The sequence below is a fragment of the Chanodichthys erythropterus genome, chromosome 3 (assembly GCF_024489055.1).
Source record: "Chanodichthys erythropterus isolate Z2021 chromosome 3, ASM2448905v1, whole genome shotgun sequence".
Taxonomy (NCBI): Eukaryota; Metazoa; Chordata; class Actinopteri; order Cypriniformes; family Xenocyprididae; genus Chanodichthys; species Chanodichthys erythropterus.
The window spans coordinates 49744180-49770421 of NC_090223.1; the positions used below are offsets into that span (position 1 = coordinate 49744180).

The following is a 26242-nucleotide window of genomic DNA, read 5'->3' on the forward strand; positions in this document are numbered from 1 at the left end:
TGCAATCATTTACAAATCTCATGAACTTATATTTATTCACAATAGAACATAGATAACATATAAAATCTTGAAAGTGAGACATTTTCAAATGTCAAGCCAAATATTGGCTCATTTTGGATTTCATGAGAGCTACACATTCCAAGAAAGTTGGGACAGGTAGCAATAAGAGGCCAGAAAAGTTAAATGTACATATAAGGAACAACTGGAGGAGCAATTTGCAACTTATTAGGTCAATTGGCAACATGATTGGGTATAAAAAGAGCCTCTCAGAGTGGCAGTGTCTCTCAGAAGTCAAGATGGGCAGAGGATCACCAATTCCCCCAATGCTGCGGTGAAAAATAGTGGATATCAGAAAGGAGTTTTTCAGAGAAAAATTTAAGAGTTTGACGTTATTATCATCTACAGTGCATAATATCATCCAAAGATTCAGAGACAATCTCTGTGCGTAAGGGTCAAGGCTGAAAAACCTTACTGAATTCCCGTGATCTTCGGGCCCTTAGACAGCACTGCATCACATACAGGAATGCTACTGTAATGGAAATCACAACATGGGCTCAGGAATACTTCCAGAAAACATTGTCGGTGAACACAATCCACCGTGCCATTCGCCGTTGCCGGCTAAAACTCTATAAGTCAAAAAGAAGACATATCTAAACATGATCCAGAAGCACAAGCGTTTTCTCTGGGCCAAGGCTCATTTAAAATGGACTGTGGCAAAGTGGAAAACTGTTCTGTGGTCAGACGAATCAAAATTTGAAGTTCTTTTTGGAAAACTGGGAAGCCATGTCATCCGGACTAAAGAGGACAAGGACAACCCTATTTGTTATCAGCGCTCAGTTCAGAAGCCTGCATCTCTGGTGGTATGGGGTTGCATGAGTGCGTGTGGCATGGACAGCTTACACATCTGGAAAGGCACCATCAATGCTGAAAGGTATATCCAAGTTCTAGAACAACATCTGCTCCCATCAAGACACCGTCTCTTTCAGGGAAGACCTTGCATTTTCCAACATGACAATGCCAGACCACATACTGCATCAATTACATCATCATGGCTGTGTAGAAGAAGGATCCGGGTACTGAAATGGCCAGCCTGCAGTCCAGATCTTTCACCCATAGAAAACATTTGGTGCATCATAAAGAGGAAGATGCGACAAAGAAGACCTAAACAGTTGAGCAACTAGAAGCCTGTATTAGACAAGAATGGGACAACATTCCTATTCCTAAACTTGAGCAACTTGTCTCCTCAGTCCCCAGACGTTTGCAGACTGTTATAAAAAGAAGAGGGAATGCCACACAGTGGTAAACATGGCCGTGTCCCAACTTTTTTGAGATGTGTTGATGCCATAAAATTTAAAATCAACTTATTTTTTCCTTAAAATGATACATTTTCTCAGTTTAAACATTTGATATGTCATCTATGTTGTATTCTGAATAAAATATTGAAAATTCCACATCATTGCATTCTGTTTTTATTCACAATTTGTACAGTGTCCCAACTTTTTTGGAATCAGGTTTGTACATTGTACTGATATTTATTGTGTTCATGATTCGTGTTGCTATTGAGGTGGGATATGGTAAGGTTAGGGACAGGTTGGTGGTATGGTTGGGGTTAAGGGTGGGTGTGGTAAGGGAAGGGTCAACAGTGTAATTATTATAGATGTAACTATAGAAATCAATTATAGATGTAATTCTATGCAGGTATAGGTTTTTTAATTTTCATTACTTTTTTAAAATTATTCAACTATTCTCTCCATCAGTGTCCAACTCTGGTTTGATCAATGTAAGGCTGAACACCGGTACTGACAATCCTCATTTTGGCTGCGTGAGATTCTCCAGCTTTGTTGTTGTCGAGCAACCGAAGCGTGAGCTGTTAAGGCTCCTCCCTCTTCTGGAAAGGGGGCTGGGAGCAGCAGCTCATTTGCATTTAAAGGGACACCGACAAAAATGGTGTGATTTTGCTCACACCTAAATGGGGGCAAATTTGACAAGCTATAATAAATGATCTGTGGGGGTATTTTGAGCTGAAACTTCACAGATACATTCTGTGGACACCAGGGACTTATATCTTGTGAAAAGGGGCATAATAGATCCCCTTTAACTAGAAAATTCGTAAACACACTTTGGCCAAAAATACCTCATCCGAAACTCTCCCACTGGCCTGCAAATAACTCTCTCTTTCTCTCTGCAGGTGTTTTAGTCTTACCTGTCCAGATGAAATGCAGCGATCTCTGCATTGTGTCGCTCAAAGTCAGAGAAGTAGAAGAAGTCTGGGGGTGTCTCCTGTTCTCTGGTTTGTCTAGAGGAAAAGAGTACACAAACAAGTTAGTGCTTGTTAGGCAATGAGCTGAATCAGAGATATAGTTAGCACATGAACTACAGCAGATTTGTTTTCCACCTAACAGCTTCAGAATGCAAAACTTGCTTACTGTGTGCAACTTATACCGTATACTTCATTCTAAAAAGTATGGCTGCGTACAAAATCGCACACTCTTTTGTCTTATTTCGAATAAGTAATGACTTAACGACCACTAAAAAGTATGTTCTAGTATTATTGTGTCCAATCCAGAAGAACTACATCTGCCTTGTTGTCACTGTCAGGTGATTTATGGCGTCATTTGCGTCACTTCACTGTCATTCACAAATCCTCTCCCGTGGCCTCATGGGATAGTTAAGTGTCCAGCGTATGCATACTTCAGAATCTTGCCGGAAGTAGTAGGTCATCTGAGGACTTTTTGCCTACTGTTTTATGAATACTTTAAATTCAGACATACTGATTTTGTCATATGCTATTTTTCGCCTACTATATAGTATGGAACTTAGGCTGTGTGTCCACCAAAGCGTTTTTCCAGCTGCTAGCGTACTTTCTCAATTGTTTTCAATGGGAACGCCGCATTTTTTAAACGACAGGAGCGTAACGAGGCGCTGAGCGTCTTTTTCACGCTCAAGCGCTGAGAGTTCGGCGTTTTTTACCGGTCGCCTCGAGATGAAGAATGTTCAACTTGGAGTAAAACGCTGCGCTCATCACTGTCACTTTTTAAACAGCCGTCCAATCAGAGTGGAGGAGGGGCGGGACAAATACAACACCGGCCAACCGTCACAACATTCTTGCTGTACAACAACATCAACAAACAGAGAACGAAACAACATGAATGAGAAATTAATATTGCTGGTTTCCGAACATACATAGCAAGTAATTCCACATTGTGTGAACATTTTTAGTCTGAAACAAATTCCCTGCAAAATCAGTTATAAGTAAGAGTGCCGTGGATATTCCGTATCATAGCAACAAAGCGTCTCAACGGAAAAAAACGCTGCGCTGCAGAAGCGCTCTCAAGCGCACACAGATAGGCATTTTAAGCAGAGCGCCTAGCGTTTTCAGCTGGCTAAAAACACACGGCCAATACAGTAGTATGCGATTTCAGATAACTTCAATGCCGCAGGTTTAAGAAGAAATTTTGAATTTGTAATCAAATTTTTCATTTTAGCTGTCAAATCAAATCGTGAGAATGAAATATGTACAGTAGTAGCCAAAAGTGATTATATTTGTTTGCATGACCCTACAAATTAATATAAAACATATTTTATATATTTTTAAATATTTTAAATTTTGGGAAAAACTAAACACGAAACTTTGGTTAAGGTATTTTCTGACAAAATTATTTGGCAAACTACAGCTACAGTTTTTTATTTTACTATGCAAACAAATGCATAGAAAAAAATGCTCACAGGACAAAGCTTTCATAGACTACAACATAATCAGTTGCTGATGGTGTTCATAATTTCTTTGTATGACAGCCATGGCAAAAAATTATGCCCTCACAATTTGGCATGTTTCATTGCGCAAATAAAACAATTGACTCCAATCACAACAACGTAATATGATTACATATTCTTGTCAACATCACTTTTGGACACCACTGTATGTATAAAATATGTTAAAATCATAGCTGGCATTGCTCCTATGTTATTAGGCAATTTTTAGCATAACATACTCCCATACTATGCTTGCTCTTTCTGCATTATGCAGTAGGCTATATATATCCGTATTCATGAAACAGCTGGGTGACCTACTATTTACCATAATGTCCAGTATAAAACAGAAAATACTGCAGATATACTGTAGTGCAGCTTCTTCTTAATTATTTGGTCAGAAAATCTAAACATTTATACACAAAACTGGATTCAATTTAGAGTTGTTATTCTATTAACATTTAATCACACTGCATTACATATTACAAATGTAAATGCAATTATTTGACTTGTCAATCAAAAGCAATTTGCCTGCAGCGAAAGAAAAAAGCGGCTTCCAGCAGTCTGTAGTGCTATGCTAGTTTCAGTTAGCTGTGACATTAGCAAACAGACAACATGGACGTCTGCCGAGTGGCCCGCATGGCTGGATCAGCAACTAAAGTGATGTGTGTGTGTACAGAAAAGATTTTGGCAGGGAACAAACTGCAGGTGCATGTTCTCTCCACGTACCTATGCGTTCAGACAGACAGATTACAAGACTCAGACAGACAGGCGCAGGAAAAAAAGCCATAGATTCCAGACAGACATGGACTAAACCATAGATCTTAACTGTAAACCACCTACAATGATATTGTTCTCAACAGCTCATGGTAACTCTTACATGGCGCTCCCCTGAAACAACTGTAAGATCTTTCCTGGAAGTATGACGGAGTGATCTTAGAAAACGGTAAATCAGTGCCAGCTATGCTAGGCTAATCTTGGCCCACAACACTTCAGTTTTTAGTGGACATAGAGGGAAAACTGGATTGCCTACAGGTTGTTCATAACTGAATAGAGTCTAATCTAAGTATCAACTTTGACTCAGCCAGGATATTTCTCCTCTGGAGAAATTCAAATGAATCACAAATTAATCATTCATAGTGGTATAAAATGAATGTGGATCAGGAACTTAGATTATGTGGTCTTAATAAATCTTGATGAGAAATCTTTGAGATCATTTTAAAATGTGAACTTTGGTCTCTTGGCAAATCCGAACACAGTTTGAGGCACCTCTTTTGAAACCCCAAAGGGGAATAATGTGAGAATACTGGGGTCTTTTACTCAGGAGAATAATCCATCTACTTATAATCTCATATTTGTCTAGGAAAACTAGTTAGTGATTTTTCTTTCCTGCTCTTTACAAAAACTCCAGCCACCAGACCTCAATATCATACGCTATTATATTAACTTTTTAGTCCCCAAATTCCCATTTTCATCCAGCCATTAACTCTAAGTGCTGCTTATATCTTCTTCCCTCACCACTGTCAAAACACTAATGGAAACTACATTCTTTGACTTCATATATTTTCATTTGAGGGACAAAGCAAGCTTTTCGCTCTGAAATCCTCCTGCACCATTATGATCCACTCAATTTCCTGGATCAAAAAGGAACTAATGGATTTTTATGTGCCAGATGAGGCCTAAAGTGTACTGCTGATTCCAGCGATCCTCTCTGGAGAGGGAATGGGGGGTAAAGCTTTTGGTCCAGAATGCAATGAGTCACACAGGAAGTGACTGAAGTGTCACATACTACCACCTAAACTACAGAGTGGGATTTAATTCAGCCAGTGTGTGTCCATAGGTCTGTTATAGGCAATGCCATTACTTGCTCACCCTGATGTTGTTTCAAACCTGTACGACTTTCTTTGGAACACAAAAGAAGATATTTTGGAAAAATGTCTCAATGTTTTTTAATCTATGAATCTTATTTGATCTTGTCGAGTAATTCAAATCTTAAAAAACAAACTTGCAGATTATATAATATAAATGCAATGAAAGGCCACTTAAGTACACATTCATGACTATGGCCCGGTTTCACACAGTTTAGCTTAGGCTAAACTAGGATTAGGCCTGATTTCATTTAGGGCATTTAAGTAGCTTTTATAAACGTGCCTTAGAAAAAAAACATTACTGGTGTGGATCTTGAGACAAAACAATGGCTCTGACATATTTCAGTGCAAGTTGCTTTCAATTAAAATGCATTTTAGTCTGGGACCAGCTTAAGCCTTGTCTGTGAAACCAGGGGCATGTTTCTTAACACACTTTAGTAGACTTTTAAAAAGTTTACTTTGTAATAATGTCAAATTAAAAGTTTTACTATAAAGTAGCTTTTAAATCATTATGCTTTTTCTCTCATGGTTTAAAGAAGTGCACTTATTTTTATGTGTTGACTAACATACTAAAAGAACATGCAAAGTATTTGATTATAACTGTAATTTGTTATTACTTTTAAAGTTAATATATTCTAAATGTATTGACTGCAATTCATCATTATAAATGTGCAATTAAAAATAGTTTCAATAGAAATTACATTAAAGCATATTTTAGGTGACCATAAATGCTTGTCAGTACATCCAGCAGTAACTATTTCAAAGACAATAGAAGTAATTATGAAATTACATATAAAGATGTATTTAAGTCCTGCTTAAGTGGGTCAAAAAAGTACTCAACTAACAGCATTTTTAATATAAATTTAAAATACATTTCATTTAATTGCAATTAACATACAATTAAGTGTCAATTTAGTTTGCACTTAAGTGTACATTTTTAAAGTATTTTACTTCCATGATAAGTACTCTTTAAAGTATGCACAGAACTTCTTTTTAACAAGGGTCAATGGGGTCCAAAGATGTTCAGGACCCTACCGACTTTCAGTTGAAGCTGTACCTTCTTTTGTACTCCGCAGAAGAAAGAAAGTGATTATTTATTACCCTATTTTTTTGTGTTTTAACCATCTTCAGCAACATAGTCAAAAGAAGACAGGAAATCATTCAAAGATTGAGAAAAGGGGAATAAAACAGGCCAGATCTGCAACACCAACGCACATGTCAGAACAAGTGTGTTAGGCACGACTCTGAAAGATGAATAGAAATGACTTTGAGATGATATGTATATCTGTATATTTATGAATATAATATGATGATAAGGATAATATGATGGAAAGTGATTCAATTTCATACCTAACATGCAAAATAGTTGATGCTTTTTGTTTCTCATTATGCCTTCCCATCCCCCATAAACAAAACACAAATGACGTTTTTTTCAGATGCTCTTGACATAGTATGTCTCCAGCACCTTGTGCTGTGGTTAAAAGTGCTCAGAGCACTTTTCTGGATGCGCTGTTGTCTCTTACTGGGCTGTGATTGGCAGGACAGTTGCCACGGTCACCCTGACCCTGCATGCAGCCTCCAATCTGGGAAGAAGTCCTGGCAGCTTGACATGTGACAGCTCATGGCTCTAGGGGCTGGTGGGTGTATCGCTCAGCGGTCGAGCCATATTAATGTGCTTTTTCTGCTGAAGAACGGGCAGATCAATTATGTTGATATAAATCTCATTGCCAATAAAAGCAGGAGACAGCCTACGTATTTGTTGTTTGCCAAGAGGCAGCAATATGTGTGTCGCTCAAAAGAGATACACGAGTCCCCCGTCCGCACAGGTAAACAGAAAGAGGTCACCTCACAGTTAAACGGCAGCCTGCTGAGAACCCCTCAAGGACAATCTGTGACAATCCTGACATAAAACATATCACCGCATAGCAGAGCAGTCTAATTGATATTGCCGCAGAGAATTTTGGTTTTAGCTCCTGTCACTTAGATGTGCAGAAAAACTGATGTTAAATACTTTACAAACAACAAATAAATGGCAAACGAATTAACAAACAAATGCAAACACAACAGGCTTTGTTTTCTGGCAGATGGCTTTGACGAGCAGCCAACACATGGTAGTGGAGATGACAAATCATGACAGAAGCCACCTGAAACTGTCACATTTCCATAACATGACGCATCCATCATCTGAACAGCAATCACATTAAGAGCTTGAGGCCGAGCCAGAAAACACAAACATGTATGTGCCTGGTTCCACTATACTTGTAAAGGAGCATGTTTAAAAGGCAGTTACTAATTTATACACCGACTTTCTGTGTTTTCACATCTTCTGAAAGAGTACAGCATCTTCTTATTCAAAAACAAGTGAAGATGAAGTTCTGCGTAAAGCAGAAGAAGTGGATAGAAGTTGATTATGCACAATTAAGCTAATGTGATCATAAAACATTCAACAGCATATAAATCAAAACTGCCTAATGTTATTTGAGAAAAAATGTCGGAAGACGTACAGGACTGAGATGCTACTCCATCTATGTTTTGATCATCATTCTGAATCCGACTTGGAGAAAGTTTTTGACAAAAACATGATTTTCTTAGCTTTTTGTTTGAAGGAAAAATAAAAAATGAAAGAAGCTAGAATAAAACATTTTTTTTTTTTTTTTTTTTTTAAAGCAGAAGCTCTGTTTTTTCTTTTGATCTTGAATGTTTACATATTCACACAACAAAATATTCTGGGGGCCATAAAAGTTTTGTGAATATGATAAAAAAATGCTGGTGCTGGCTGGAAACTTTTTCAGAAAACACTGGCGGGGAAAGAGTTAAAGGTACAGTTCACCTCTAAATGAAAATTCTGAGGTCACATTTACATTTTTTTTGTCTGTGAAATCGTGTCATTTCAATAGAAATCCATGCGATTGTGAATTTTGTGTGAAAACGAAAGCTTTCCCCATGCAGATTTCGCAAGTTGGTCGCTTCATTGACCAACAGAAAGCTGCTTGGTTTGAAAGTGTGAGTTGTGAGTTGTGCGTCATGCATCGCTACTCTACTGACAATAGACAATGGACATTGTTTTGGCTGGGAATGTTTCTGCAAATGTGGCCGCACATTAACTCGCCCTCATTTTGCTTCATCTACTTTTTTTGTACAAGGGAAGTGCAGACTGAGCATTCTTCAAAATATCTTATTTTGTGTTCCACATAAGAAAGGGGTGGTCACACGTTTATTCACGTTTATTGCGATCTCAGAATTCAGGCCAGTTGATGATACCCAGAATATCAAAATCAACTGAAGGCGGCAGATCCTTTTCCTATTTAGCACCTAAACTCTGGAACAATCTTCCTAGCATTGTTCGGGAAGCAGACACACTCTGTCAGTTTAAATCTAGACTATAAACACATCTCTTTGCTCTTGCATACACATAACACATTATCAATACATTAACGTTTTTCAAATCCGTTAAAGGATTGTTACGCTGCAATAATTAGGTCGGCCGGAACCGAGAACATTTCCTATAACACTAGATATACCTGTACATCAGAATAAGAATGGCATCTACGCTAATATCTGTCTCTCTGCTTATCCTGAGGTTTGCCGGGTGCTGGATCCAGGCCGTATCCAGATCAGATGGAAAACCTGTGTCTGGACCTGACTACAACGTAGCCCAGGAGACAATGGGCCTAAAGATCCAGTTCTGGCTGCATCTATAATTCAGATTTTTAATCCCTGTATCCGCTTACATATATTTATATATATAATCTATTTTTAATCTCTATAATAAAAATGTATAATTCAGATTTTGATCTCCGTATCCATTTACATATATTATATATATCTTCCAAGAGGTTTTTTCCTTCCTAGGACTTTTTTTCCCAGTGCTAGCACGCTGGGTTTTTCTCCTAGGGGTTTTTTTCCCCCTTGGGAGTCAGCCGACATTGGCTTAATGTAGCACCATCTTGTATATGTTACATATTACCACGCTTGTTTGTCTATGATCGCAAGTTCTGCCGTAACCAATAGAATTCAATGGGACTTACGTCCATAGTTGTCTAATGATGCTTTCGGTAAATGCACCCCCAGGTTTGCAACAACATGAGGGGTGAGTAAATGATTGTGATTGGCCTCTGATTGGTCATATGGCCTAGTTAATCAATTAATCCTCTTTAGAAGTCCTTTTAGTTTTGATGTCTTGTTGTGGGGGATAAGTCAGATAAACAAATACCATGTGAACAGAATATGCTGAACTGGCTGTAAACTGAAATACTAATAAAATCTCTGGTCTGGAAACAAGCCTTCTAAGTAAACAATAAGGAATATGGAATGGAAGTCATAAACAATATTGACTTTTAACTAAATTATATATATTTTTTGCAGTGTCACTAAGGTGACTGAGACAGCCAAACCATAATTTAAGAAAATAAATGTATGAATCATCTTTTTGCAACTGAGGTTTTGGACAGTAATGTATGCGAGATCTGAAAAACACAACATCAGCAAAGAGAGATGCTAACTTATTCAACATTCAGTGTGAAATGTCCCCTCTTCTCCTACTCCTCAAAATATGTTTTTAAAGCAAAACCATTTTTTTTTTTTTTTTTTTAATTGCTTTTGCCACTTTTCAGGAGAAATATTTTGGCATTAGATGTCTAAGAGTCTATGCAATTGATTTATTTACTTTAATAATCCTTAGCAAGGGTCTGCACCCAAAAACCCTGTAAACTGTTTGTACATATCTCATTTAATGAATTCAATCCTTTTTTAATTTGACAAATATTCTCTAAAATATGTGACCTTGGACCACAAAACCAGTGATTGCATGGGAATATTTGTAGCAATAGCCAACAGTACATTGTATGGGTCAAAATTATTATTTTATGCCAAAAATCATTAGGATATGAAGTAAAGATCATATTCCATGAAGATATTTCATAAATTTCATACTGTAAATATATCAAAAATGTATTTTTGTGACTGGATATGCGTTGATAAGGACATTTGGAAGTCCTTCAAGTCCTTCATTTGGACTTCAACTTCGATTTTCTCAATATTTAGATTTTTTTGCACCCTCAGATTTTTAAATATTGCATCTCGGCCAAATATTGTTCTATCCTAACAAACCATACACCAATGGAAAGCTTATTTATTTAGCTTTCAGATGATGTATAAATCTTAATTTCAAAAAATTGACAGAGTAGACTAATCACAAAAGACTGGGCCATCTGACAATCAAAGTAGAGTAGAACAATCACAACAGACTCAGTCGTCTGACCAATCAGAACAGAGTAGACATTCTAAAAAGGCATTTTTCTTTACATTTTACAATTTTACTTCCAAATTGTGATGTACTTCTGAGTGAAACAGGATATTCAACAAGTAAAAATGTACAACAGGACTCGGTTTCATCCATTGGAAATGATTGGATTGGAAATGGTCTCTATGATTTTCATTTCTTCTATAGAATAACATAGACTGATGAATAATCATGAATAGGCCAGAATGTGTATTAAAAAAGGATCAGGTATAAGCAGATTGATGACTGCATCTGGACCAAAGATAATTAATCTAGACATCACAAAATGATGTAATTCATAAAACAACAATCAATCATTGTCAATGCATAACAGTGTTTTATAGAAACCTCACTAGGAAGTTCGAGGGGTTATGAGTAAATAATGATGGCATTTCAAAACGGAGTAGTGACAGCTGTCAGTCAGCTAAATCTCACAACAGATGGTTTTATCCCACCACAGATATCCCAAACCAAATATTGAGAGTGCCAGAGCTTCAACCCACCAATGTTTTTCCCTCTTTCTTGTTTTTGCTCTTCTGCAGTGACCTCACAGCGGTTCCCACAGGTATTAAGAAGTCAGTGCCACCTGCTCAAACTCAGTGACCCGTGGTGCTGTCAGTGCCGGAGGGGCCGAGGGCAACACCTCAACACTGTAACCAACACCTGAAACCTTTAAGCAGGTCATGAATTCTCCCTCAGCTCTCAAACACACAGAACTGAGCTCCTGAGCTCAGCCCACCTGCGCAGAACCTCCTTCAATCATGTCCTTACTCATGCAGGCAGATTCAGAGGAGGGATCTATCATTCGGACGTAATCCGGGATATCGTTACCACTCCAATGACAGGACTGATTGTTAGAGACTGTGTATTGTGTGCTGGAGGGAACAGGTTAGCAACTCATGTTTGACCTGAGCTCACCATCTTTCATGTCAGGAGAGAAAGAGAGAAACAGCTGAAAATAAACATAAGGGAAACCTAGAGAAAGTAAAGGTATAGATCAAGTATAAAAAAATACAAGAGAGCAAACAGTAAAACAAAAGAATTAGAATGACCAGTAGCGGCCTTTGCTATGTTTCACCCATTTCTCTTAAAACTGGCCTTGCAACACTGTCAGAAAAAAAGGTACGACGCTGTCACTGGGGCTGTACCCTAAGGTACAAAAGTGAAAAGGTACATCTTTGTACCTTACTTACCCCTAAATGGTGCATATTAGTACCTTAAAGGTGCCATTGAACGTTTTTTTTTTTTTTACAAGATGTAATATAAGTCTAAGGTGTCCCCTGAATGTGTCTGTGAAGTTTCAGCTCAAAATACCCCATAGATTTTTTTTAATTCATTTTTTTTAACTGCCTATTTTGGGGCATCATTAACTATGCACCGATTCAGTCTGCGGCCCCTTTAATTGCTCGCGCTCTCCGCCCCCTCTCGAGCTCTTGACTCTATCACTGCATAAACAAAGTTCACACAGCTAATATAACCCTCAAAATGGATCTTTACAAAGTGTTCGTCATGCAGCATGTCTAATCGCGTAAGTAAAGTGTTTATTTGGATGTTTACATTGATTCTGGATGAGTTTGAGGCTATGCTCCATGGCTAAAGCTAACATTACACACTGTTGGAGAGATTTATAAAGAATGAAGTTGTGTTTATGAATTATACAGACTGCAAGTGTTTAAAAATGAAAATAACGACTGCTCTTGTCTCCATGAATACAGTAATAAACGATGTTAACTTTAACCACATTTAACAGTACATTAGCAACATGCTAACGAAACATTTAGAAAAACAATTTACAAATATCACTAAAATTATCATGATATCATGGATCATGTCAGTTATTATTGCTCCATCTGCCATTTTTCGCTATTGTCCCTGCTTGCTTACCTAGTCTGATGATTCAGCTGTGCACAGATCCAGACGTTAATACTGCTTGCCCTTGTCTAATGCCTTGTCATTTTTGGGGCTTGGGGCAAAAATGCCACTGAAATTAATATAAACTCACCCAATATTCAAGATATATAGGGCAAAAAATGTCCCTGTGTGAGTTCTTTTCTTGTTTTTAATATTAATTATAGCCTATATTTATTTGATTATAATTCAGGATATAGAGTGATGTTTTCCCGAACATCAGCACTATTTCTAACAAGAAATTACTTTTGTAGCAATTAAATATTTGCTAAGCTATCACCAAAGCTTGCTGTTTTTTGTTGTAGATCATTAAACCGTTAAGCTGTCTCAGAAGTCTGTCTGAAATCAATTTTGTAAGTACCTTTGTGTGCAAACGCTGCCTGAAAAGTCATTTTCTGATAAGGCAGCGAGGTAACAAGTCACTGCCTAAGCTTTCGGATGCAGTCACTTGCTTTGTCCCTGAATGAATCAGCCATTTTTAATGGATTGTTTGACTGAATGATTGAATGACTCATTAGTTAAGACAGTGATTTGCCGCCACCTACTGGCAGCTTTAGTTTCATTTAATTTTTTTTCCCCCATCGGTTGAGCCTCCAACTGTTTCCTCTGAATTGCAAAGGCCGCCTCTGAGAATGACAGAGAATTAGAGATTGGCTGGAGTGTCATTCATACTGACAGATCCTACGATTCAGAAGCCAAAAGAAGAGAAAACCTCAATAGAATAACAGCTTTATTTGTGCAAAAGGCCAGAAAATTTAAGGCCAAAATCTTTTGTGTCTTCATAAGGCTTACCCAGGGCTTACATAAGCCAGCGTAAAGCATATAATACAGTTTTATCAGCTTATGAGAATAGCCAAACAAATCTTTCATTCCTAGTGTATGACAGTTTTTTTCTGTTTTGTTTTCATCTTGTGTGCCCATTGCTGATACATAAAATGCTAGTTATTTTTCAGTGAATTATGGATAACTAATGTTTTCATTTATTGATAAATAAGATATTTGGAACCATCTAAACCTAGTTGCATATGTTGTACACACTGATATAGTTTTTGTTCTAGTCAGAAAGGAAAGCTACACGAAAAATGAAAAAAGTTTGGAATGATGCCTGGCATATGTTTGGATAACTGGACTGGGTACGTTTGGAAATCAGTGAAACTTGACATATTTTCTTAAGCAGTGTAATTAATGCAGCAATGATTTTTAGAGTCTAATTTACCTCTGAGATGCAATTAAGTTTCATAAGGATGTGCAAGCCTCCGACCTTAAAGTGTAATTAATAAATAGTGAAGAGGTTAGTACAGAGTAGATCCTGCAATAGCTGATGTCAGAGATGCAACAAAAAGAGCAGATGTTTCAGTTTTGTCGCAAACACTTTGCTTCACGACTTGAACATGTACGTTAAGACACATATGATAATTAGAAGCAGTGCAAATTACTGCAGTAATTATATTTCAGGGTTAAGAGAATTAAGGGTCATTGTGATTTTTAATTTGAATTGCCCTAAGGCGCCATAGGAAGATTACAGTACATTGATTTAATTTCTCTCTCTCTTGCCATGCTAAACCTATTTCTCACAGAATATAATTGACATTTTCCCCAGGCTGCAGCTTCCTAATGGGCGGAGATTCAAGCTTCTGTCAGTGTTTACTACATGTCGCAGTTCCCACCCAGCATGCCTTGAGGTGTTTCCTTCTGTCACCTTCAACAAGTCTGTCAACATTGACTTAAGACTTTCGTGTTCTCTCTAAGGCTGTGTTCACACTTAGCAGGTTAGGTTTGGTTCAATTAAAACGAACTCTGGTACGATTGCTCTGTTAGTGGGATTCATTTGAATAAGTGTGAACGCTGCCATCTGAACGCTGATGCGCACCAAACAATCGGACTAAGACCCTTGGTGTCTGCTTCAAACTCTGGTATGATTCGCAACATGGACCAAAGACATCGAAACGAACCAAAACCAGGAGATGATGTCACAAGATGCGAGCCTAAAATGACCGAATGCTCAAGCACACCTGGTTTTTCTAATACCTGTTTCCTGTTTTGACTCCTTTACACATTTTATAAGCTCCTCATAAGTCATATGTAAGCACATACAGCGAGCACATTTAGGCATGACTTTAGGTTCGGTACTAGGACTAAATGTTTTTCTTTTCTTTTTTGGTCTGGACCAAATGAACCAAGTGAACTGAAGTACAAGTGTAAACACATCCTAAGTGAACCAGGACTAAATGTATCATTATCTTTGGTACAGACAAAAAGAACCAAGAGAACCAAAGTACAAGTGTAAACACACTGTGTGTCCACCAAAGCGTTTTTTTTTTTTTTTTCAGTGGCTAGCGTACTTTTCCAAATGTTTTCAATGGGAGCGCCGCGTTTTTAAAACACCAGGAGCGTAACGAGGCGCTGAGCGTCTTGTTCAACAAGCAGAGAACGGAACAAAATGGATGAGAAATTAATATAGCTGGTTTCCATACATACATAGCAAGTACTCTACATTGTGTCAAAATTTTTAGTTTGAAACAAATTATCTTCAAAATCAGTTGCAAGTAACAGTGCTGCGGATATTCCGTATCATAGCAACAAAGCGTCTCAACTGAAAAGCGCTCTCAAGTGATAGGCATTTTCAGCAGAGCGCCCAACGTTTTCAGCTGGATAAAAACGCTTTGGTGGACATGCGGCCTAAGTGAACTAGGACTAAATGTATCATTTTCTTTGGTCCTGACAAAAAGAACCAAGAGAAACAAACTACAAATATGAACACACCCTAAGTCTGCCTTTGCTTAAGAACCAGACCAGCAGGCTGGTATCAGTGTAAACAAACCAATCCAACTAGTGGCTGTCCTGCTGTAAATTGGAGCGGCCCCAGACATCCCAGCATCCTCTCTGACCCCCTGAGAGGAGTGTGAAGCCTGGACATATGTTAGTATGCTCTTGTTCTGCTAGTGTGCCACTGTGAGAGCACATATGGATGATATGCTTCTCAAGGTCTCTTTAATTAACAAGAGAAAGAATGAATACTAGCTGAGATTTTGAGAGGAGAAAAACAAAATGAATGAGGCGACAGAGCCAGACTGCTGCTCAGCATTGGAGACCCCTGAGGCTCAATGCGCTAATTGCAATTCACAGACAGGTTCAGAAATACCTCGAAGAACAGACTGGCCATTGTCTATTCCACACAGAACATTCTTCTTCTTTTTTTCTTTTTTTTTTTAGGCATTTTAGTCAGCGTTTCTTGCACCAAATTTAGGTTTTCATTATCATTTTCCATACTTTTTGACACTACTAAACAGGATGTGTAGCAACTGTATCTATAAAAGTTCTATATGCAAATTACCTGTTTTAAAGGTGCCGTAGAACGTCTTTTTAAAAGACGTAATATAAGTCTAAGGTGTCCCCTGAATGTGTCTGTGAAGTTTCAGTTCAAAATACCCCATAGATTTTATTTTTTTTTTTATAAATTTTTTTAATTGCCTATTTTGGGGCATCATTAACTATGAGCTGATTTAGGCTGCGGCCCCTTTAAATGCTCACGCTCCCCGCCCACAGAGCTCGCAGCTCTATAATACATAGAATAAACAAAGTTCACACAGCTAATATAACCCTCAAAATGGATCTTTACAAAGTGTCCGTCATGCATGCTGCTTGCATACATCGGATTATGTGAGAATTGTATTTATTTGGATGTTTACATTTGATTCTGAATGAATTTGAGGCTGTGCTCCATGGCTAACAACTAACGCTACACTGTTGGAGAGATTTATAAAGAATGAAGATGTGTTTATGAATTATACAGACTGCAAGTGTTTAATAATGAAAATAGCGACGGCTCTTGTCTCCGTGAATACAGTAAGAAACGGTGGTAACTTTAACCACATTGAACAGTACATTAGCAACATGCTAACAAAACATTTAGAAAGACAATTCACAAATATCACTAAAAATATCATGTTATCATGGATCATGTCAGTTATTATTGCTCCATCTGCCATTTTTCGCTGTTGTTCTTGCTTGCTTACCTAGTCTGATGATTCAGCTGTGCACATCCAGACGTCCTGCCCTTGTTTAATGCTTGAACATGAGCTGGCATATGCAAATATTGGGGGCGTACACCCCGACTGTTACGTAACAGACAGTATTAGGTTGAGATTCGCCTATTCTTCTGAGGTCTTTTAAACAAATGAGATTTATATAGAATCGAGAAAGAGCTATCAATCTGTCAATCCTTTCCGTGTCCGGGCCGGGTGAGGTTTCCCGCGTTGAGTCAAATTAAGCCGCAGGCTCCACTCCTGGTGGTGCCCTTCCGTCAATTCCTTTAAGTTTCAGCTTTGCAACCATACTCCCCCCCGGAACCCAAAGACTCTGCAGAGTCATACTCACTGTATGTCATTTCCATGTACTGAACTCTTGTTATTTAACTATGCCAAGATAAATTCAATTTTTAATTCTAGGGCACCTTTAAAACAGCTTTACAGAAAATCATGACGTTAATGTTTATAAAATAAATGCCTTATAGTCACATTTAGCAGATTTGTGCTGGCCAATAATATGGTTTACATTTTGTGACGATACAAGCAATTGATATTTGCTATATAGTATATATTGCCATTCACAAGTATACTGTATGTATGTGGATAAAGTTGGGCATACTTATATGAGATAATAGTGCATTTTTTGACACTATAAGAATCAAGTAGGGCTGCACGATTTATCGCACGATATGAAAAATAACATTGAACAAACTCGATTATCGCTTAAACGCGACTGAAAACGATACTGTTATTGACTGTGTATTTTTGAAAATGGTGAAGTTATGTATATTACATGTTCAGTCTATAAGCGTGTAGTGTTTCTTTACAAAGTGACATCGACAACTACTTGCCTGGCATGAATAAAACAGCATTTTTAGCTGTTTTAACAGATCTGTGTGAACAGGGATCGTTTTGACAATATTGGCGTATGTAAGTCAAAAAAGCAAAGGAAAATTTTTTCCGTTTTAAGTACATCAATGTCTGAAAAATCGCTGTCTGTTGTTAAAAATTTGCAGTTTAACTACCAGTGTAGCTCATCAGTACAAGTCAAGTTGCTGAATACTGAATGTTAAAAGACACGCCTGAAGTTAATAGTGCCTTGTTACCATTAAATGCAGTGCACGACCAATTTATTCCCCCTGCGTGCACAATGGAAGGGAGTGGGTAGGGAATCCTGTAAGACGGAAAAGCCACAAGACATTTGAAAAACTTTTGTAAGAGAAATAATTAAACTAGTTCCATCCTGTGAGACTTAATGAATGGTTGCTTCAACTTTTTCAACAACGTCAAACTCAAGAACGTTGCTTCACTCTGTTCACAAGGTTTGCTGAAGAATATCAAACCCTATGAAAGCTTCTTTGTAGCTCAGAGGTTTCCTATTCGCTACCACAGGCCCTCTTCGATCTCTGAGGAAATATTGTGCACCATATCTTCAGCAGAGACCTTTCCATAATTCATAATCCTCATCTTGAAATGGATTTCTTGGAAGGCAGCGGTGACAAATTCTTTTTTTTTCTCCTTTTGCTGGCAGCACACAGAGCAACGAGAGGAAGCCAAGGTGGCCTTGAATGAGCTACTGACTGTTTCGACAAGTGAATGGAAATAAGGGTACAAACACATTCCACTTCATTGCAACCAATCAGTGAGGGATCAAATTAAAGTTGATTAAATTCTATGTTTAGTGACATTTGATGAATGCTGAGATTATTGCGAGCCCTTAGCTTTGCTGTTGGACACAGTGTGGTGGCCACAAACACTGGCAACACACACTTGAGAGGGCATTATTGGTCAATGGAGCTGATATAGTCCTGTTCCAGTTTCCTCTAGTGAGATGTCAAATTGAGAACTGCTGCGGCATTAAGTCAAGTTTGTGAACCAGATCAACCGGTTCATTTAACATAAGAATAAATGCAATTTATTTATTGACTCTAGAGAACCAGTTGTAGTGGTTAACGTCTCACTGGAGAACAAAATATTCATTAATCTGACTGATCAGGTGGTGATCATTATCGGCTGATAATAGCTTTATATAGTTTGATCAGTGGTCTCTATAAAGTGTGATCAGAAGAGATCAAATGACGCAAAAAATGTTCTATGCGCAGCTAAAATTGCTTCAGGTCTGGCAGTTCTACCAGTTTTCTGAAAAGGACAATACATTTGAATGTCTTTTGCCGAGAGCAGAGACATTGCTATGACAGCAACTCTACAGCAATGATAGCAAGAATCTAATGCTGCGATATTTTAGAGTACCATGTTTTACCGTGCCTCAGAGAAAAACACTATTTTGTGAAGTAGCTAACATAGCATAATCAGATGCAGCTTTATTTTTAGTAACAGTAATACAGCATTTTCTCCATCATACAATATGTTTTAAAATCGATTCGATGCCATTTATCGACACAAGCAATCCAGTATTTAATATGATATTCTAAAATCGATCTATCTTACTGCAGTGTGTCTCAAACAAGTGTCTCGCAGCAGCCGCCGAGCGAACGCACAGAGTTACGTTATAACATCATTTTAACACTCTCAAATGTATCTAATATGATAAACAGAGCTGTGTTACCTCATACAGAAGTGGCGGAAGTGGCGCCGGCGACTGTGTCATAATAAAAGATCTGCTGCTCGCTCCTGCTTTGCTTCAAACTACAGTTACGTTAATAATCGTATCCATGAACATGATTTCTTCCTGAGTCCTATCTCTATTCTTTTGCACCGACTGTGAGGTGAAGAACATATGTCCCAAGATTCTGCACTCAATCTTGGCGTTATCAAGCTACGCCTTTGTTTTGAATAGGCCTCTAGTGACCTCTAGCAGACAGAAATGTTACATACTGCTTTAATTTATTCAAAATATTGCAAATGCAAAACACTGAGGGGGAAAATGCACTACATTTTCAGTACAAGCAACACTGAAGTCTCCCAGATCTTTACATTAAAATAAAATTCAGCTGTTTACATTACTCTGACTTATTTATTTCTTAGATAACTTTTCTGCTGTAAAACTGTTATCGCGCTACACTCCAACAACAAAGCCTCTCAACTGGGCACAATTGCAAGGAAATAACAAACGCCACAGGATAGCTAATGGATGTGTATTGTCAGCCAAACAGGGAATGGTGGTCCATTGAAGATACACACAAGCGCGCCATTACAGCAGGACCAGATAATGAAAGCACAATCATGGTTTAAGAGCGCCACGGGCCGGTCATTTTTCCTCATTCCTAAGCTCTTTGTACACAGAGCCCAGATTTACCGGAATAATGGGCAGCCGAGATCCAGAAGAATTCCCCTCCCGAGAGCCGCAGTCAAAGGCCTCAATCCTTCACGGCTTCAGAGAGCGCACAGAAGGATGGATGAGGTGTTAGAGGAGGAGCGGGCAGGCGGGGGGACGCTTGGTGTTTTAGCTTCCTGGGATAACAGCCAGCTTTGGTATTAAAATTTAAGTGTGTGTCCCTGCCCAACAAAAGAAAGAGAGGCCTTGAGCAGTGATCAGAAGCATTAATGATGACTACCCCAACCACTTCCAGCTTCTTAACTCTGATAGCCATCTTAAGCACTTTTCCTGTGTCTTTCCCAGCACACAAAATCAATTGGTGTTTATCAAGCTCCTCTCCCTGCACTGTCTTGTATATCGAGTTGCGGTCTTTTAGCATGCAGTGTGCACCGGTCCAGGGATTGATGGCAAACCGAGTTGCTGTGCCGGTGAAATCGCTGGATCTGCAAGAGGCTCATCTGAGAGCATGACAGCCGCTGAGAATGAGTATAAAAAGCACCATGTTTTTCCACCTGAGGGCTGACTTCACATTCTAATCTCACAAGCATTTTTGGTTAAATGAGAAAACACTATAGTCAAAACGGAGCCACACTTCCATCACGCTTCCAATTTAACGGTGTCTTTGTTGCCAGGAGTGCACAATTCTCAGGGGCTGACAGAAAATCTCAAAAAAGACATGTCTCAAACTGTCTCGCTGCTGTAGATATTGGGCTACTGTTCTTACTGCAAAGTACACAGATGCTGTTGATGGAAAATCTGCCTGCCAGGTTCAAAGTGACAGAATGGACATAGGAACAGAGAAGGACCATAACAATTTCCTTTCTAATAAATTTCACTGGTCTTACTGTGCAAAATTCATCAGTGCATGCTGTTCTTAAGAAAAAAGTTTCTCATAGTCTTTCATCAAAATGTAATAACTTGCTCTGCCTCCGAAACAACGTTATGCTGATGTAACCAAGGTCGTGCTGGAAAAAATAATACATAAGGGATAATTTACAGTCAGTAATAAATATTATTTCCTGCTGAATATTCCTCAGAAATACTTTGAAGAAGTTTAATGCATCACACGTCGTTTCATGTTGTCTAATACTTCTGTAATATAGGAAGGTTTTAAAGCAAAAAAATGACCAGCTGGTAGATGGTTGGTCAATCTAATGACCAGCTTAGAACAGCTGATGAAAATCTTAGGGCAGCTAATAATAACTGTTTTGGTCTAACTAATAACCATTTTAGACCAGCTAATGACCAGATTTGACCAATAAATAACCATTTTATGTCATTGAATGACCAGTTTAGACAAATAAGTAAAATTTAGACCAGCTAATGACCAGCTTGATCCAACTAATAACCATTTTATTCCAGCTAATGACCAGATTGGACCAATTTATAACCATTTTATGTCATTGAATGACCAGCTTGGACAAATAATTACCATTTTATACCAGCTATTGACCAGCTTAGTCCAACTAATAACCATTTTATTCCAGCTAATGACCAGATTGGACCAATTAATAACCATTTTATGTCATTGAATGACCAGCTTGGACAAATAAGTACCATTTTATACCAGCTATTGACCAGCTTAGTCCAACTAATAACCATTTTAGGCCAGCTAATGACCAGCTTGGTTCAATTAATAACCATTTTATACCTGCTAATGACTATCTTAGTCCAACTAATAAATGTTTTATACCAGCTAATGACCAGCTTGGTTCAATTAATAACCATTTTATACCAGCTAATGACCAGATTGGACCAATTAATAACCATTTTATGTCATTGAATGACCAGCTTGGACAAATAAGTACCATTTTATACCAGCTATTGACCAGCTTAGTCCAACTAATAACCATTTTAGGCCAGCTAATGACCAGCTTGGTTCAATTAATAACCATTTTATACCTGCTAATGACTATCTTAGTCCAACTAATAAATGTTTTATACCAGCTAATGACCAGCTTGGTTCAATTAATAACCATTTTATACCTGCTAATGACTATCTTAGTCCAACTAATAAATGTTTTATACCAGCTAATGACCAGCTTGGTTCAATTAATAACCATTTTATACCAGCTAACGACCAGCTTAGTCCAACTAATAACCGTTTTATACCAGCTAATGCCCAGGTTGGACCAATAAGTACCATTTTAGACCAGCTAATAACCAGCTTGGTTCAATTAATGACCAGTTTATACCTGCTAATGACTATCTTAGTCCAACTAATAAACGTTTTATACCAGCTAATGACCAGCTTGGTTCAATTAATAACCATTTTATACCAACTAATGACCAGCTTAGTCCAACTAATATCCGTTTTATACCAACTAATGACCAGCTTATTCCAACTAATAACTGTTTTATACCAGCTAATGACCAGCTTGGACCAATTAATAACCATTTTATACCAGCTAATGACCAGCTTGGTTCAATTAATAACCATTTTATACCAACTAATGACCAGCTTATTCCAACTAATAACCATTTTATACCAACTAATGACCAGCTTAGTCCAACTAATATCCGTTTTATACCAGCTAATGACCAGCTTGGACCAATTAATAACCATTTTATACCAACTAATGACCAGCTTATTCCAACTAATAACTGTTTTATACCAGCTAATGACCAGCTTGGTTCAATTAATAACCATTTTATACCAGCTAATGACCAGCTTGGTTCAGTTAATAACCATTTTATACCAGCTAATGACCAGCTTGGTTCAATTAATAACCATTTTATACCAACTAATGACCAGCTTAGTCCAACTAATATCCGTTTTATACCAGCTAATGACCAGCTTGGACCAATTAATAACCATTTTAGCTATAGTATCTTAAGCTGAATTTTGCTTCAGTTGCTTGTTGAGAAGATAAATAGGCCAGTATTAATTGGAAATAAATTGAATCACTTTGGGCTTTTGAGTTAGCAGGTGAGTTCTGGCTTTATCAACTGTCTAAAGTTATCCTCTCAGACAAACTCCTCTGTTTGACTCCTAACATCTGACTAATGAATAAGCAGAGTTGTTCTCTTCCTATATGCACAGTGCTGAAAGCTTTCGGAAAAGCTTTATTTTTTGAACCAAGTTTTTAGGAGTTGAAAGACTTCGAAAACAGTTTGTAGATGTGCAAATCTGGCAGCTGCTGAGGTCTGATCAACAAATATAGCGAGAACGAGAAAGACAAATGGTGACACAAAAAGAGAAGTGAAAGACGGAGAGAGAGAAAAAAAGATATGAAGATATTCTGTCAACTCTCCATCTGTGTCTACTTAAGCCACACTGTTATTGTGGTCGTTTCTGTGGCACATCCAGTTTGTTTTTCACAGCTTTCAATTTTGGGCTCTTTCCACAGAGTTCAACAACAACAACAACAACCTAAGAATACACCGCGCCCCCCCTTGCGGCAACTGTCACCCTCTTAATTAAAACAGCCTGATGCTCATTAAAACGTCATTTACCGGTGGCACATAATTCATAATAGAATCGCTGTTGATTTAGAATCTTTTATTTAGCTGTCAAGTGAATGGTTATGAAGGTGTTTTTTATGCAGATGATTTGTTTTGTGTAACATTTTGTCTTCCACCAGAATCCAAGAAGTGTGTGCTCAATTTCAGACCTTCAGAGCTTGTCAGTCAGGTCCTCTAGGGAACAATACTATTTTTTTTTTCTTTCATTATTACTATTACTTTTTTATATTTTATTTTGGTCACACTTTAGTTTAGAGTCCAATTCTCAGTATCAACTAACTAATAACTATGACTTTTGCCTCAAACTCCTAATTACTGCTTATTAATAATTTTAGGCATTGGGTTTGAGATAATAAGATATTTGAGATAATGCTTTTTGCTTATGTAAATTGATATACATAATTATTTATTAAAGGTGTTTCCTGAAATGTTATAATACATCTTCATTTAGATAATTAATATAAAAAACTCCATCGTTCAATATTACTTTAAGCACTTCCATTCTATCACTTCCAATCAAATTTTAAACTTTGATTTCTATTGTTGTATGTTTCTTTTCCAGTAAATTGTTTAATATGAGATATAGTGAGCCCTATATAGCTACTGTTTATAATTACTTGGAAAATATTCGAACCTCACAAAGAGGCTTGTTCTTTTTTTTTTAATTTAATTCCTCTGGTACAATGTTAGTGAACCCATCATCTTCTCTGTACGGTTTCTAAAACTGTATCTAATTCATAAATAGAACAAATGCATAAACAGCATTTAGTGGATTGTGGTTTTGCTGGAATGCGGGCGGATAATGGTGACTTTCCAGGATCAAGATAAAAGACTAGGCTTGTTTTTCTTTACTGAGATCTGTTTACTGCTAGAAATGAACATAGAGGTTATTTCAAGCATGTGCAGGTATACTATTCTTCTACATTAAGATCTCTGAAAGGTCTTTTCAGTCTTGGCTCCAAACTCAAGTGACACATTTAGACCTCTCAATGTGTTTGCCTGATTATGGCAAAACTTTCTTTCTTTTTTAGTTCCAAGAAAAAGCATAGTGTGCTTGAAGAACCTGTCAGCAATTGTGTGAAATTACTGAAACACTTCTCAAATAAAGCCATTTAGGCAAGATTGCTGAGGGCCTTTAGCACCATTATAACACATCATTGTGTTCCAGCTCTAACTGTGAGCTGAGTTAGGACGAAAAAACTTCTCTGACCAGGGTAGTTCAGCTATACCTTGAAGCATAACAGTTCATGACAAATACAATGGCTTAATGTGCAGGAAAACTGTGGATTTAGGGCTGTGTGGTATATTGAACATTCACACTATAGCATCTTAATGAATTTGGGGGCGGAGCTATCAAGAAAGGGGTGCATGTGATCTGTTTAGGTAGTGCTTAGTGTGTTTGTTTTGGTGATTTAAAATATCAAGTAATCGCTTACTATTATTACTCAGTTCTTAAATGTATAATTACACTGTAATAAGGACACATTAAAATAAATTGTAACCTATTGTTAATTGTTAATGTATTAAAAAAAAGTGGAACTGAGCATGCCTTAGATGATTTATTGATGACAAGATGATATTTTTAACTCAGTATTATTATTCTGTTTTTGTTCTAAAATAATACGAATCTAATTGGCATCAACAGCTGTTTGGTTGAATGGTCCATCTAATTAAAAAAAAGTCTACTTTTAGAACAAATACATAAATATTGTGATATATAATGAGTATCAGCAAAAGATACTTTTTTAAGCTTTTTTTTTAGCTTAATCAACCAGCACTAATTGCTGCTCTGCAGAATAGGGCTAAAATGCCAAGCTATAGGATTACATTTCTTCAGCTTTGACCAAGTGATACATGACCTGATGATCTGACTATATTCTGGCTAGAATGAGCAAACAGAAAGGGTTTGTGTAGAGATAATGATTGCTACACTGCTTCATGCTTGAGAAAAAGGCATAATTAAGATGTAGTTGTAGTTGGAGCATGTACCACTAACTTTGAGAAGCCTTGGCCTCACTTTTCCTCTTCTTCTTCATTAAGACATTCGCTTTTAGTCCCATGCATAACTGCGGGATTGTATTCCTTCATTTATTAAAGCCGTACTTTGTCATTTTACTTGGAGGTACAACAGCGGTTAGAGATATTCAAATGCTTTTTCTTCTTGTAAAGGGTGATTAGAAGTGAAATCTACCGCCATGGCACTGATTTAATGATCACAAAGTTTGAGAATGAATCCTTTTTTTTCTAATGTGCTCTGAAATTGTCCTTGGTTAATTTAAATGTATTTGTCCATAACATTTAGCATAATTGAAGAAGCCACACATCTAAACGAATGTACCATTAGCATGAGCGTAAACACATTTTTTTAGCACCAATAAATTACACAACCAAGGTGGCATAATCAGAGACATTAAATGTACAATTAGGGGACAATTACTGTTGGAAATTTTAATAAAGCATGTATGGTACGATGTGAAGTGCCTCAACCTGAGTTGGTCTTAAAGATGTGTCTTCTGTGATATATTATTACTGGCAACGCATTGCTGTTCTTTCTCTCCAACCTTTTCCTTTAGAGTCTCGATCCTAAGGCTGAATGTGCAGGTTATCGCACATTTTCTGCACATCCCAGATTACTAGGGCCTGACGTGCTGTCAGGGAAGCTGTA

The 26242-nt window shown here is 37.6% G+C and overlaps 1 protein-coding gene across 1 annotated transcript in view; it reads right to left on the reverse strand.

Moving 5' to 3' along the window:
* fam20ca (FAM20C golgi associated secretory pathway kinase a) overlaps nucleotides 1-26242 on the reverse strand; it is a 75400-nt gene that overhangs the window by 20686 nt on the left and 28472 nt on the right. The window contains exon 4 of the mRNA XM_067376953.1: nucleotides 2204-2296. Coding sequence (XP_067233054.1) covers nucleotides 2204-2296 — 93 coding nt within the window. The remainder of the gene's footprint in view (nucleotides 1-2203; nucleotides 2297-26242) is intronic.